This window comes from Malaclemys terrapin, chromosome 9, assembly GCF_027887155.1.
Source record: "Malaclemys terrapin pileata isolate rMalTer1 chromosome 9, rMalTer1.hap1, whole genome shotgun sequence".
In the NCBI taxonomy this organism is placed as follows: Eukaryota; Metazoa; Chordata; order Testudines; family Emydidae; genus Malaclemys; species Malaclemys terrapin.
This window is the reverse complement of record NC_071513.1, coordinates 62439989-62455673: the sequence shown is the minus strand read 5'-3', so window position 1 is coordinate 62455673 and position 15685 is coordinate 62439989. Positions and strand designations below refer to the sequence as shown.

The following is a 15685-nucleotide window of genomic DNA, read 5'->3' as shown; positions in this document are numbered from 1 at the left end:
GGCTGCGAGGAGGCCAGCAGGCCCTGTGGCCTCCCGCAGACTGGGGGAGGCCCTGACCAGTAGCTCTAAAGGCCAGAAGACCCCACAGGACAGGTGGGGAACGGGACTGTGACGTTACGTTGCTGTTCCATGGTTCCTTTCTCCTCAGCTGAAGAAGAAACTGAGCCCTGAAGCAAGGCACCAGACTGGCTTGTCCGTGCGGCTGACCCAGTATTCACCAGAGGGGGGAGAAGGAACAGTGAGGCTGGTGGGTTCCTTCTTCTAAAAAGAAAACAAATCAGAGCATGTTTTTACATCCGGCTTTTGACTCCCCGGCCAATGGGTGTGATCATCCCAGGTAGAAAAGTCAGCCTGTAATGCCCGGCTCCTGCTGGCTGCTCCGATGGAGACTCCACTTCCCCTCTCCTCCCCGTAAGGCAGGGGAACTGCCAGCCACTGCCTGGTACTGTCTGCACCCAGCAGCAACACTCCTCTACCTCCCACTGCCTTCTCCTCTGCTGAGGTCCCCCGTGCCCTGCCCTGGCACCCTCTCTGCTATGGGGTCAGACACGCGGGGAGAGCAGGGCAGGTCTGTGCCCTCAGCCCCGGGGCTCTCGCACAGAGCTCTGCCCTCAGGCCCAGCCCTGAACATCACGGTGTCAAAGGAGCTTCTCCCACTATCACGGCAGCTCCTCCTGTTGGTGCCCAAAGCCCGGGACTCGCACTCAGCCCCTGAAAGCAGGGCCGGCTCCAGGCACCAGCCGACCAAGCACGTGCTTGGGGCGGCACCTGATAAGGGGCAGCCAATCTTGGAGTGGTGGGGTTTTTTTTTGAGGGGCGGGGAGGGAGTTTGGTCGCTGGGGTTGGGGTGGGTTGTTTTTGTTTTGTCGGCTGGGCGTGTAGGGGGCACTGGGGGGTGGGATTCGGCAGCAGTGCTCCCGGGGGGGTGGCGGCATGGCGGGGCGCTCCGCGGGGGCGGGGGCGCTGTTTGGCAGCACGGCTCGGCGGTGGGGTGTTTGGCGGCGCGGCACTCGGCGGGAGATATGTGTGGTGGTGGGAGGGTTCAGCAGCATGGCGCGGCACTCCGCGGGGGGGGTGTTCGGTGGCGCTCGGTGGGGGGGTTCGACGGCACGGCATTTGGCGGCGCTCCGCGGGGGGGGTGTTCGGCTCCACGGCGCTCCGCGTTGGTGGGGTGGCGTCGCGGTGCTGAGGGCGTGTGTTATGGCGGCGCTATGGAGGGCGGCACTCTTTTTTTTTGCTTGGGGCGGCAAAAAAATTAGAGCCAGCCCTGCCTGAGAGTTGGGAACATTGCAGCACGGCCCAGCCCCGGCTGCTGGGAGAGGAAGGCCACCCCACCTCCCTGGCTGGGAGAGCTGCCATGATCCCCCCATCTGCCAGCCCCAGTTGTTCCCTATGAATTTAAAGATGCGTTAGGCTCCTTGATTTCCTCGGCAGGAACAATGTTCTCATGAGTGTGTGCGCGCGTTCCCCTCCCTGACAAGCATGCAAAGCTGATCCGTCCACGGCCGAGTTCTCAGAACAGTAGTGTTCTTCTCTCTCTATTGAGCCCTGATGTATTAGAAGGTAAAACTCCTGTGAAAGGTGCGCTAGTAATGTTCAAAGCCGGCCGGCAATGCAGGTACTGCCACCAGGCTGCACGGTGATTCATCTCAGAGACATCTCATTAATTTAGCAAATACTGCCTGAAAGGAAGAGAGCGCCGGCCACCCAAACTGTTCACACAAATAAAATCCATATCAGACGCCGCTCACCTTTCCGAGGCGGCTTTGCCTTCCCCTCCCCTCTCCTCTGAAATGTGCGTGGATATAGGTGAGTAAGCAAAGGTGCACTCACACACAAACACACAGTGACACATCTATAATCATACAGTGCATCACTCTGTTCCTAGGATCTCAACAAAGTTCACCTCCGCTCATTAAAGGTGACATGCTAAACAATTGGGTTTGAGCTCTTATTTTTTTCTTCTTTATGGTGGATAAAGAAAGCATGAAAAGGCTTTTTTTTTTTAATTGTTTCTTTCTTGTTTTTCACTTTAGACATATCCAGTCTTAGCTTCCCTGTTTCTGCTGGTGGGCTCCAGGGGGAGTTTTCTAATCCCTCAAACCAAAGGAGCATGACCACTGAATATTTAGCAAAGAGAGCTTTTCTCCCTACTGTGTGTTCGGCATTAGAGTGAAATGGGTGCCAACCAGAACAACCGACCTCCTCCCCATGCACCTGTTTCAAGCAGCCTGACCAAAACCCCCTTCCTTCCTCCCTTGATCACTCAGGTTTCATATCCTTGGTACTTGTGAGAAAGCTGTGCAAATCTGTGATCACACTGAGTGTACTGTGCACGTCTTAGTATACTTCTCTGTCACCCTGTTTGGACTGTAAGTTCTCTGGGGCACAGACTGTGGGTGATAGTTTTGATTCTCTGGCACAGTAGGACGCTATAACAAGAGACAGGTTTCAGTGTGGTAGCCATGTTAATCCGTATCAGCAAAAACAACGAGGAGTCCTTGTGGCACCTTAGAGATTAACAAATATATTTGGGCATAAGCTTTCGTGGGCTAGAACCCACTTCATCAGATGACTTCATTAGAGTGACCTCCCACTTGGTAAGACAACTCCCATCTTTTCATGTGCTGTGTATATACCTGTTAGTCTCTAAGGTGCCACTAAGGACCATCCCAAACTGCCCCACCATCCGCTCCAATGCAAGGCATTTCTTTACAGCGCCTTCTCTGATATACACACACACACACGTTGCTGTGTGTATGTATTATTAAAAAGCCCTCTTGATCGCACACACTTCTCACCCTTGGGAGAGGACAAGGGAACAAATACGTGACGGGTGTTAGTCATGTAGCGTAATGCACCACTGGAAGGTGCTGTGATACTGTGGTGGTGAACGTGGTATAATGACCTGCACAGAACAGAATAGCACGGGAGTGACACTTGAGGTATGTCTGTACAGGCCCAGCAAAAGTAGGGCCCAGCTGATAATGGTCTTTCAGCACTACCACGAGAGAAACGTTAAATAATAATAAACCGACCTCGTCAACCCAGTAGTTCTGTCGTCACCCATAGAGCCAGCCACGAAAAAAGAAGGGTGGACAAGATCTGCATTTCTAATGTAAAAGCAAATCAAACCCCACAGGGCTTTAACAACAACTACCCTTTATTCATCAGAAAGAAGCCAAAAGGAACGTGCCCTGTATTTGGTTCCGAGCACAGGTCCCCGTTTGAAGGATGTGCTGACCTCAGGATAGCCGTATAGGTTTGGTTGAGGGCACAGGCCTGGGCGTCAGGACACCTGGGTTCTATTCCTGACCTGCTCTTTAGCTTTGGTCACTTCATTTCTCCGTGCCTCTGTTTCCCCACCCACTTTTTGTCTGTGTAGACTGTAGGCTCTCTGGGGTGGGGCCAATCTCTTATCATGTGTTTGGACAGCGCCTAGCACCAGGGGGCCCTGGTCTCGTTTGTGGCCCCTAAGCCCTACCAAAATGCATTACCTAGGGAGGTGGTGGAGTCTCCTTCCTTGGAGGTTTTTAAGTCCCGGCTTGACAAAGCCCTGGCTGGGATGATTTAGTTGGGAATTGGTCCTGCTTTGAGCAGGGGGTTGGACTAGATGACCTCCTGAGGTCCCTTCCAACCCTGATATTCTATGATTCTATGACTCTATGACTGTCCTCTGTGCACAAACCCTAGCCTCTCCCCTGCCCCCCACATCTCCCTGAGCCTCCCTCCTGCCTCCCTTAGCCTCCTTCCTGTCCCCATCCCCCTGTACCCCCCTCAGCCTCCCTCGGCTCCCCACACCCCGGCCCCCTTAACCTTCCCCCACATTCTTCTGCCCCCTGCCCCCACATGCCCCTGCACCTCCCTCAGCCGCTCTTATATCCCACATGATCACCTCCAACCCCCTCAGCCTCCCCTCTGCCCCATCCCCATGCCCCCCTCAGCCTTCCCCCTGCCCCCCACACTCCCTGGCCCCCTCAGCCTTCTCCCTGCCCCCCACACCTACTACCCCTGTCAGCGTTCCCCCTGCACACTCTGTCTCCTCATGCCCATATCCCTCTGTCCCCCTCAGCCTGCCCCCTATCCCTGCCCCCACACTCCCCTGCAACCCGCTCAGCCTTCCCCCCACATCCCCTCACAGTCCCCATGCGCTGTCCAGGCCCTGAACCATGGCCTCAGCCAGTCTGCCTGTGGGCTCGGCTTCTGTCGGATCCTGTCTCGGAGTGTGGGGGGACTCAGGGCCCTGCACCCCCGGCTTCCTGCGATTCACCATGACTCTCAGCCAGCCAGTAAAGCAGAAGGATTATTTAGACGACAGGGACACAGTTCAAGACAGGTCCCGCAGGCGCAGAAAACAGGACCCCCTCAGTTAGGTCCATCTTGGGGTCCTCGGGCACCCCAGCCCCCTTGGGAGGTCAGAGCCCTGTCTGCCTCCCAGCCATTCCACCAGCCAGCTCCTGAAACTCTCCCTTCAGCGACCCCTCCCACAGCCTTTGTTCAGTTTCCTGGGCAAAGGTGTCACCTGGCCTCTAACCCCTTCCTGGATTCTCATGTTACATGCTCAGGTATTCTCCGGTCAGTCTCCCATCCCCCAATGCAGACTATCCCAGCCACACTCCCCTGTCAGCATTCAAAGACCACAGTAAGAACAGTCCCAGTTCCTCACAGATGCGTAGCCAGAATCAGCCAGAATCCACTGGAAGCTGCTTTATCAGTTTGTTGGGGCAGCCAGACTTATGGGGCCGGCTGCAGCTGGCATTCGGGGTGTGCGGGCGGGGGGAGGAGGCAGCATGAATTGCATGTGGGAGATTCATTCGTTGTTTGTGTGACAGCACAAACTCCCCCTCATCCCAAAACCTGGTCCCCAAATGAGCAGACTGGAGCACATCACACTAAGCAAACTGGTGCCACGTGCAACAAAATAAACAGGTCCCATCTCGTGTCCTTTGTTGCACATTTCAATGGCGTGTGCCAGGTGCTGGCAGGTTGCAGGGTCGAGAAGCGTGCATGCGGGTGAACCGCCTGGGTGCTCTTTTCCAGAACTATACGGACGTGGAGCTGTTCCCTCTAATGCACCAGTTCCTGCCCCCTGTATCCCAGCCAGAGAGCTGGGACACAGAGAGCAGCTGCCTTGACAGTCGCTGAATGAATCCAGTTTGATCCTCTCCCCTGTGGGACAGATGCAGCAGCAGCGCAGTCTCGCTCCAGCCCATCCCACTCAGGTATCTCCTCACCCGGCCGTGACCTGTCAGGACAATGGCGGGAGCAGGGGTTCAGTCTCTGTAACCTCACGTGCTAAGCAGGGGTTAGTGATACCAAATGGTACTGAAAGTCCGAGGGGGGTGGGGAGAGGGGTTCCCACCGGGTGTGTGGGTTTGGTGAAAGGCGCCTACAAAACGTTGGGTCTGCCCAGTGCTTAAAGACAGAGCTGACTGGACTCAGCTGGAAGTCCTGGTTTCTTCTCAGTGATCCCTAGAGCTGAAAACACTGTGAAGCAGGTTGACCTGGGCACCATAGAGCCGGTGCTGTGGTGAAAGACAGTACAGGGGGGAGCAGCAGCGAGGTTCCCCCTAGCCAGGGAAGTCACTAAGAGCTGGACTCACTCCGGGCTGGAGGCCCCTCAGAGCACGGCATCGCAGCTCCAGGCAGAGACGGCAGCATGGAGCAGCAGCGGTGCAGAGCAGAGGCAGAGGCATCTCTGGCCCACCCCTTCTCTCCCTGGGGCAGGAGGCCAACCTTTCCCCCCCCCCCCCCGAACACCCCCTGAACTCTCAAACTCTGCTGAGCTGGGCCCGTAAACCGGGTAAGGGGACAGCAGAGGGAAAATGGGAGGGGTGTGCCAAAGGGACATTCGTCCATTGGACTCTCTCATCGCAAGCTGGGAAACTGAGGCAAGGGGCTGCTGCCCAATGGATTGTAGGGCGGGCGTTTCACTCACAGTTCACATACTGCTGAGTCACTCTTGTGGTGGTTTCCCCAGTTCATACTGCGTTTCTTTCTCCTCTGAATAAAAGTTCTCGTGTGTTAGACACAGACTCAGTGCTCGCAACGGGGCAACAGCTGCCTGTTAGGGGCGTGCTGGTCAGTTTCCCAGATTTCTGGGAGGGGCGCTCCAGCTGGTTCTGCTTTGCAATGCTAAGAGGAACCCCGAGATCCTGATTCTCGTCCTTGTCACTGCCAATACCACCTGGCACAAGCGTTACACCCCCATCGCGTTCTGCACAACCCCCGTTCCTGCCATCTCCTCTGGCTTGATCCTCTCCATTTAGTGCGTCCTTCGTCTGGAAGGCCGATGATACGGTAATGCCCCAGAGTCCCACTGAGAAATTAAATCCCTGGCTCACACCTGCCCGGCTTCAGAAACGTTGGCGTTCTCGGGGAGGAGGGAGGGAGCCCAAGAAATCTGGTATCTGCGGTAAATAAAGGATGGGCAGACGTTCCGGTGGGGGCTCCTTCCCTACCCACAGGCCAGGCTTGAGGCCAGCGGTTGAGAAAGATAAGCTGGGTGTGGAGTGGCGCTTTCCCCATAAAGGCATGGAGCCCCGGCTCTGGTTTCTGATGTGGAAGTGGGACGCTTCAGGTTGCTAACTCGCCCGCTCAGCTGCAGCGTCGGGATGGGTGAGTTTTATTGAAATGCCCAGTATTTCACACAGCCTGGAGATGTAGGGCCAGAGCCTGGTGGTGGGCACCAGAGCCCCAGGCGGTGTGGGCACGTGGGGGAGGTGCAGTGGCAGGGCATGCTATGTGGCCCCTGTGGGACACCATATGCCCTGAGTGCCCGGGCACAGGAAGGAACGTGCCCAGACAGACACAGTAACTACCGCATAGAGAGGGGCAGCCTGCACTTGCCCCTCAGCCCGGACAGGTGCACAAGGGGGAGGGGAGCCCTGGTGCATCCTCTGCTTTCCCGACCCTGCCTGGCCGAGGCACAAGGGATGGGGGTGCAGTGAGGTACATGCTGCTTTTCCTTTGAAACGGAGCAGCATTTCCCCCAGCAAGTGCATGCTGCAGCATGAGCCTGGCTAGCTAGGAGTCTGGCAGTGCCTCCTGGTGGGTAAAGAGTGCCCCGGGGCCATGGGGTACCAGGAGCCTGGCGGGGATCTCCTGCCTAGCGCTCTGCTGGACCCTAGGCAGGAATCCTCCCTCCCTGCCCCAGGTACCTTTGGGCACTGGGGCCAAAGTACTTTAGAACACAAAGGAACTAGCATAAGCCATGTTTTAAAAATGGGGAAACTGAGGTATGGTGCAGTGTAATGAGTTTTCCAAGGTCACAGGTCGAACTCAGGCCCTCTGTGTCTTAGACTATTACAGTGTGTGAACGGCTGCTAGCTGGCAGCGTCCCCGCTCCTCTGGGGCGTCCGGAGAAGGGGAGGCGTGTTTTCAAGGATGAGTGACTCCAGATTGTTATTTCACTTCAGTTCCAAACATTGTAGTTCTGGCTTGTCAGACTTACTGAAATCCTTCTCCTTTAAAGCGTTAACCCTTTGCCTGCCATGGGTTACGCCTCTCTCCTCCCTCTCACAAGGATACCTGAGATTGCTGGCAGCGTGTCACAGTTACTTGGGCTGTGACATTGTCTGAAGAATTTGGGGTCCAGGCAGCTCCAAAAAGAAGGTGTTTCCAATGAAATCTGTCTGGGGATGATGTCTGGGCAAAGTGTTTCCATTGCAACAGTGTGTTACTGTGTGTCGTTTACACGGTGTTCTCTCTCTCTCTCTCTAATTCGTTTGCACGTTTGTATCACGGTCACTTTTGGGGTTAGTTGTGGACTTTCTAACTTTGCAACACCACATGAATACATTGATGGCTGACAGAAAGCACGGTGCCGGACTCCAGTGCGGCTTTAGCCTGTTCTGGTTTGACACACACACACACACCCTGCCCGGCCCGCCCCGCCCCGCCCCACAAAAAGCTGCCATTTTGCAACTGTCATGGGCCGGCAGCAGCTATAATCAAACTTGGGACCTCTGGAGCTTCACACGTGAGCCTCTGCTGTAGGGTTCTCAACCTATTTACCATTCGGGGCTGCATATGCCGTGCTCTGCGTTATGTGGGCTGTAGCTACACAAGATGTAATACCAGGGCCGTGATAGATATACCTGGGGGGAGGCGGGGGGTGAATGAGCCGGTTTCTGTCCAAGAGTCTGGATTGCTCTGGGCTGCTGATCCCGGCAAGGTCATTGTGAATCCCTGCGCTGAGTGCTGAAGGTGGCCTGGGAAAAGCATGTGTGGGGCGTGGGAGGGGTGTCTATGTTAATCCCGGCTGAAATAAATGGCCATGCCCTTGCTAGGGCAGCGCTTACAGTGCACCCCTCGGGGACCTGGCTCCATTTTGAACTCTTTTTGGCCAGGACTGTGGCCCCTGGCGACTCTGCCCACTTTAAGCCTGGCCTGAGCTGGGCCCACAGAACAGCTGCAGTGTCAGCAGCGTGTCCCCCTCTGGGCTGCTGGGCTGCAGTGCAGGGGGCAGCATGCCTGGCGTGGGGCACACAGCAGCTCTGTGCCCTGGGCCCCTCTCACCTGGCGCTCATCTGAGGGGGGCAGAGCCCTGCCGGAGGCTGCCCAGCTGCTGTCTCTGTGTGGGTGAGCGGGCACTGCCCTCCGGCTGGTGGTAGTGACTGTGGACGGGGGGAGCTGGGACAGAGGGGATTGCTCTGAGCAGCAGTCCCCTTGCAGCGGTGCAGCGCGGGGAGAGAGGAGGCAGCTCCTTCCCCACCACAGGGAGCGCTCCAGCCGGCCCTGACCTGCCCGGGACCCGGGAGCCAGGCAATCGGAGCCGCAATCTTTGAATGGTTTTTACCATGCAGCTGGGTCCCAGCTGTGTGCTAATCGGGCCGGCTGCAGAGACAGAGACAGTGGCCGGGCCGGGGGAGAGGTGAATGGTGGGCTTCACCCCGTCTCCAGAGACTTGGGCCCACCCCCCCCCATGCTGAGCCCCTTTGAACATCCAGCCATGTCCTGCGGTGCCTACCTGGGAGCTGAGCTCTTCTGAAAATCTGGCCCAGTAGTTGAGCCCTCTGAAAACTCTGGCCTTAGCGTCTAAGGGTAACATTTTCAAGAGTGGCTAAGTCACTTAAGTGCCTAAATCCCAGTGACTTCTAGTGGGATTTAGGCACTTGTGAAACTCTCTCCTGGTCTCATGTCCAGCGGTTTCTGTCCCCTGCAGGGTTCCAGTCCAGCTCTCTCCTGCTTCTGTCTGCGCTGTCCATGATGGCGCTCCTTTGCGTAGCCCCCGTGCAGGGCAACGGGGCCCTGGCCCACAAGAAGGTCGAGAGGGGTGAGTAGAGAACCCGTCGGAGAGCTTCTATCATCTGCCATATCCGAGATCAGGGCATTGTGGGCCTGATTCTGCTCCTCTCCCCCATGCCGGGGTCACCCCTAGATCCACTTATCCACTGAATGCACCTTCCAGCCCCCCCGCCAGCGCTGGGCCCAAAGAAACGCTGAGTTCTCCGAAGGGATCGCAAGGCCGGCCTGCGCTAGTGAGCCCACAACTCCCATTCGCAGGCCTCCAGCGCCTGGGAATGGGCCAGCCGGGGTGGGGGAGGTGCTGCTCGACTGGCTGTTTGCTTTACACAGCTTCGTTATCCCTTTCTCCGGTAACGGCTGCCAAGCCCCCGGCAGTGATTGAAGAGCGCTGGTGCCAACCGCAGGGCAGCGTGTGGGAACCAGGCACCCCCCCCAAATTGGCTGGGAGTTCTACCCTTCCATCTCACCAACTCCTATACTAGGGCTAGCCCCGGCTAACAGCTGGGGATCTCTCACTCATGCCTAGAAGCCTTGCCCCCAGAGTCCAGGCAGCAGGGAGAGCCAGTTCCTCCTTGTCAGGGGTTTTCATTCCCTTCTCCCCACACCTCCAGCGGCTCTGGGAGCTGCTCAGGGGCTTGCCCAGGCAGGTCAGGGGCCGAGCCAGCTCCAGAGGTGGCCCTGAGCCCCTGCCCCCGCTGTGCTCAGCAGCTCCTCCCCCTCGGCTCAGCTATGGGGGAGGGGCACACAGGGGGATTGTCTGGGGGGTAGGGGAGCTGGGGAGCTCAGGCTCGAGGGAGGACCCTGGGGAGGGGAGGGGCAGTATAACCACAGAGCTCTCATTCTACCAGGATCGTTCGGGACAATTTCCACCCCAAAGACAAGCCCCTCGATAGGATGTCTGGAATTTTCAAAGGTGCCACAGGGAGTTGGGTGCCCAAATCCCACTGAATTCCAATCACAGTCGGGTGTCAAACTCCCTTAGGCTCTTTGAAATCTCCCATTTAAATTGTCACTGATGGGTTTCATAATTAACATTCGCTGAGATGGATCTGGCAGCGTCTCCCCCACCCTCCCCAAACGATTTCTTCAGCAGTACGGACTCAGGAAGGATACAGAGCCTTGGTTTACACTTGATTCATCTCTTCAAGGTTTCTTCAAAACCAGCAGAGCAAGAAACTATTCTTATTTTATTTTATTGGTAAAATGAAAGTGTAAGATCTGGAGCCGGATTCTGTGGCCAGGAATGGCCGGGGCGGATTCTGTGGCTGTAGTATTGTGAAATACACAGGACCTGCCTCTAAAAACCCAGCCTCCAGTTACCCCAGGCTGATTTGATTGAGCTAGCTAGCGCGCTCTCTCTCTCTCTCCCTCCCCTCCCCCCCGCCCCCTTAACCTGATGTTCGTGGCATTTCAGGGTTCCCCAAAGACTGCAGCAACATCCCCAGGGACAGCCCCAGCGGGGTCCATGTCATCCAGCCAGCAGGCTCTCCCCCTCGAATGGTGTGGTGTGACATGGACACCGAAGGCAAAGGCTGGACCGTTGTGCAGAGAAATTCTTACAACACAGAGATCACCTGGAAGGAGTCCTGGAGCACCTACAAGTACGGCTTTGGGAACGTGCAGCAGGATTACTGGCTGGGCAACGAGTACCTGTCCCTGCTCACGCAGCAGAACATCTACAAGGTCCGCTTTGTGGTGGAGGACAAATCCAACAACACCCGCTACGCAGAGTACGACATCTTCAGTGTCGAGGATGAGCCCAGCGGGTACCCACTGAGGCTGGGCAGGTACTCTGGGGACAGCGAGGACTATCTCACCACCTACCACTCCGGCCTGGGGGGCATACACGACAACATGAAGTTCAGCACGACTGACAAGGATCAGGACCAGGCCAGTGGGAATTGCGCAAGTAGCTATGGAGGCTGGTGGTACGACAAGTGTCAGAACGTCCTGCTCAATGGGAAAGGCTACATCTACCGGGCAGGGTTCTGTAAGAGTGGGGAGTGCAAGTCTTCCCTCATCCTGGGTAAGCCAACAGACGTGTGCTGGATCCAGCAGGAGGAGCCCATCCTCCTTGGGAGCCGGCGCCGCTGAGAAGGGGAGACAATATTAGATCAGACACGGCGCGCCAGCCCCCACCTAATCAGCTGGGCCTGATGAAGTTCACCCTCGGGCAGGGCTCCCAAATCATGGGCTGTAGCCCAAAGATGGACCATGACGTAGTCCTGGCTGGTCCACTGGCAGGGGTGAAGATGGGGGGGAATGTGAAGGGGCACTGCCCCCCCCCAACTGCATCTTTCCATTCCCCTCCTGACTATGGCCCTTCAGTGCATCTCCAGGACACAAGGCCCTGTCTAATTGGCCTTCCTGACAGAGCCTGCGTGGAGAGCGGGCGTAGGGGGGAGTTTGGGGGGCAGGTTTGGAAAGAGGGATGTTTTCAGGGGGAGGGAAGCTGGGAGCCGCTGAGGTGCAGCTGGAAGGTTTCCTGCTCCCTCCTCAGCATCTGGGGTGCAGACGGGGGGGAGGGGGTTGCTATTTTGCAGTTGGGAGTATCCGGGACCCCTGCCCCCCCGTGCACTAAGCTGTCCCCTCCATCTCGGTTGCTGGTGGTGAGGTGGGGGTGTGCTGTTTTGCAGTGGGGGAGCGGGGGATCCCCCTGCCCAGGGCACTGACCTCTCCCCTTCCCGCCTCCCATCTCCGCTGTCCGTGCTGGGAGCCGCCCCCACCCCCCACTCTGCCCATTGCAGGCTGCGCTTGGTGCCCCCCACAGCCAGCCATCCCTCGCCAGGCTGGAGCATGACGCTGCAAGCGGGGACATCCTCAGCCTGTCCCGGGCAACCAGCTCGCTCAGCCGTTTTGCTGACTGGGGGCTCCCTGCCAAACCCAGGGTTCCCCTGCACCATTCCCCCCAACTTGGGGTCCCACACACACCCCAACTCCCCCCTGAACATGGCTACCCCCCCCTTCCAAAACAACCTGAACTCTTCATACGCCACAGCCCACCCCCGCCCCTCCCCATGAGCCACCTGGCAGCAGTGCCCTCCATCGGACCAAACTGCTCTCCGTGTCGCCCTCCCACCCCCACCCCCCAGGGCCAGGCTGGCGCTCTCTGGGGCTGGACCCCGGCTGTGACTGGGGTTTCATCACTCCTGCTTCACAGATGTATACAGAGCACTGTATAACCAGAGTTGTCATAACTATAAAGGGAAGGGTAACAGCTCTCCAGTGTACAGTACTATAAAATCCCTCCTGGCCAGAGACTCCAAAATCCTTTTACCTGTAAAGGGTTAAGAAGCTCGGATAACCTGGCTGACACCTGACCCAAAGGACCAATAAGGGGACAAGATACTTTCAAATCTTGGTGGGGGGAAGGCTTTTGTTTGTGCTCTTTGTTTGGGAAGTCATTCGCTCTTGGGACTGAGAGGGACCAGACATCAATCCAGGTTCTCCACATCTTTCTGAACAAGTCTCTCAGATTTCAAACTTGTAAGTAAACAGCCAGGCAAGGCGTGTTAGTTTTTACTTTGTTTTCTCAACATGTAAAATGTACCTTTTACTAGAGTGTTTACCTCTGTTTGCTGTACTTTGAATCCGATTTCTAACGCAGCGTTTTGCTCTGGCCTATTGCTCTTTAAGTTTGATTACCCTGTAAAGTTATTTTCCATCCTGATTTTACAGAGATGTTTTTTACCTTTTTTCTTTAATTAAAAGCCTTCTTTTTAAGAACCTGATTGATTTCTCCTCGTTTTAAGATCCAAGGGGTTTGGATCTTGATCCACCAGGAGTTGGTGGGAGGAAGGAGGGGAATGGTTAATTTCTCCTTGTTTTTAGATCCAAGGGGGTTGGATCTGTATTCACCAGGGAATTGGTGAAAGGTTTCTCAAGGCTTCCCAGGGAAGGGAATCCACTTGGGAATGGTGGCAGTGGACCAGATCTAAGCTGGTAGTTAAGCTTAGCAGTTTTCATGCAGGCCCCCACATTTGTACCCTAAAGTTCAGAGTGGGGAAGCAGCCTTGACAAGAGTCTAGTGACTCTCTCACCCTGGGCTCTCCCCAGTATAGACTCTTGTTAACACTAGCCAAATGATGTTCAAATGCTGAGAAGGAGCAGGAAAGAGGCACAGAAATGACTTGTGGCCTGGCCAGCACACCTTCGAGCAGGCAACCCGAGGGGCTGCAGCTAGTCAGCTTGACTAAGCAGTTCCGACCTCTGTCATTAAGGTCTATAGTCACCCAGCAGGAGGAGGTAGCTGCATTTCAGGTTTTTGGTCTAGCAGACAAAGGTGTAAGGAGAACTGGCAAAGCTGATGTTAGAAACATTGACATTGGAAATCCATGTAAGTGTAGAAGAGTGACGGAACCAATCGTGCGGGGACGTGGGAATTCACTCTCACCTGGCCTCTGGGGATGGAGGCAGCACGTGGCTGGCACTTCTCGCTCCTGCCGTACGAGGGGCAGGTGCTGCTACCGACTGCTCCCCCTAACCCCCGCCCTGCTGCGCTCTGGGGATGCTGCCCTGCTGTGGAGCTCTCAGGTGTCTTGAACTGGAATTTGTTTGGAGAGACACTGCTAAGGAGCCTTATCAGCCCCGAGCAGAGAGTACCTGGGAGCCTGCCTGGGTCGGGCGGGTCTGGTACAGCCTCCCCGCAGATAAGGCTCTTCCCTGGACCTGCCACCCATTGGAATCTGGAACGATTCCCTCCGAGGTAACACACGGGGCAGCCAGGGCAGGGCAGGGCATGGCCTGCTCCCCGGGAGCGTTAGGGCTTTCAGGAGTCAGAGGTGCCAGCGGAGTAGGTTGTACGTTAAAGCAGCGAAGGCAGTTGGGGGGCAGAGGAATTGGGTGCTTTGCCATTGCACTTGATCAGCTCAATTTGAAAATTCTTTCAAAGGAAATCCAGATGTATAGATCTGACTGGGGTACATGTACACACATACACACGCACACTCACATGTGCACACACTCATGTGCACATACACGTACACACATACATACCCACATGTACACATACACATATATACAGACGTACACATACATGCACACACGCTGTCCCTGGAGCGCCCCAGGATGCGACTGACGGGGTGGCTGGCTATTATGGAGGCAGAAGGGGGTTGGGAGAAAATAATCAAGAAGAACTTTTGCTGAAAATGCAAACCTAAGCTGGAAATCTGTGCAGGGCTGGGCACAGCGAAAATGATCTTTTGAGCTGCTCTTATTAACCGTGGTCCTGTACTTCCTGGTTTGCGTCAGACCCAGGCAGGAGACTGGGCTGCTGTCAGCTGTAGAAGCCATTGGAATGAGCCAGGTCAGAATGAGCCAGGCCCTCAGAGCCTTCTGCCACCAATCGCCCCAGCAGTCACTGATCCACACCAAACCACGTCCTTCCAGTTAGGCAGTTTCATATGCACACGTCAAACCCTTGGTTTGCCACTCAGACACTACGGTGATGGGCACAGTAAGGACCGAGAGACGCTAAACAGGCAGACAGACAAGGAAATAGTGGCCCTGCCTACAGGTGTGTTTGTGGTGCAAACGGATGAACACCAGTTGTTGGCTGAAGGCACAATCTTAATTCCCGCATCTCCTGTCTGTCAGCTATCGTTTGCTTGGCAGCCTGAGCTCCGATTTCTAACGCAGCGTTTTGCTCTGGCCTGTTGTGGTTCTCATGTCCGGGGGCGCCTTGGCCCCTGGTATCAGGAGCGGTGCAAAGGAGGCTGCTTTTCAAAGGTCCTTAAGTAGGGTTGTCAACTTTCTACTTGCACAAAACCAAATGCCCTTGACCCAACCCCTTTCATGCCCTTCCCCAAGGCCCCACCCCCACTCACTCCAGCCCAGCCCACCTCCTCAGTCGCTCGCTCTCACACCCTCACTCATTTTCACTGGGCTGGGGCGGGGGGTTGGAGTGCAGGGAGGGGTGAGGGCTCCGGTGGGGATGCGGGCTCTGGGATTGGGCTGGAGATTAGGGGTTTGGGGTGCCAGAGGGGGATCCAGGCTGGGGCAGAGGGTTGGGGTGCGGACTCTGGGAGGGAGTTTGGGTGCGGGAGGGGGCTCAGGGCTGGGGTAGGGGATTGGGGTGCAGGTGGGGGTGTGGGGTCTGGGAGGGTTTAGGGTACAGGAGGGGGTTCCGACCTGGGGCAGGGGGTTGGGGTGCAGGGTGTGAGGTCTGGTAGGGAATTTGGGTGTGGGAGGGGGTTCCGACCTGGGGCAGGGTTTCTGGGTGCGAGCTCCGGCCAGGCGGCGCTTACCTCAGCCGGCTCCTGGTCAATGGCACACCGGTGCTAATGCAGGCTCCTGACCCCTGGTCTCCCTCCGCTGGCAGGCTCTGAGCAAGGCCTGCCCAGAGAACCTGGATGACGAGCTCTCGATCCTGCTGACAGCACCCCCCAGCACAGACAAACTCCAGCACATCTTGGAGGTGAGCAGAATGGGGATGGGC

At 56.4% G+C, this 15685-nt stretch overlaps 1 protein-coding gene across 1 annotated transcript; it reads left to right on the top strand.

Annotated features, from left to right (window-relative positions):
• The first annotated feature begins 6524 nt into the window (after positions 1–6524).
• On the top strand, positions 6525–11343 carry LOC128843598 (fibrinogen-like protein 1-like protein). The gene is made up of 3 exons (XM_054040542.1): positions 6525–6618; positions 9167–9277; positions 10664–11343. The coding sequence occupies exons 1-3, from the start codon at positions 6615–6617 to the stop codon at positions 11341–11343; spliced, it is 795 nt and encodes a 264-aa protein (XP_053896517.1). The 5' UTR covers positions 6525–6614.
• Positions 11344–15685: the final 4342 nt, after the last annotated feature.

What these genes read in the sequence shown, in the direction of transcription:
- LOC128843598 (XM_054040542.1), top strand. An exon ending in CCACAAGAAGGTCGAGAGGG is followed by an intron (nt 9,278 to 10,663) that starts GTGAGTAGAGAA and finishes GTGGCATTTCAG; the next exon opens with GGTTCCCCAAAGACTGCAGC.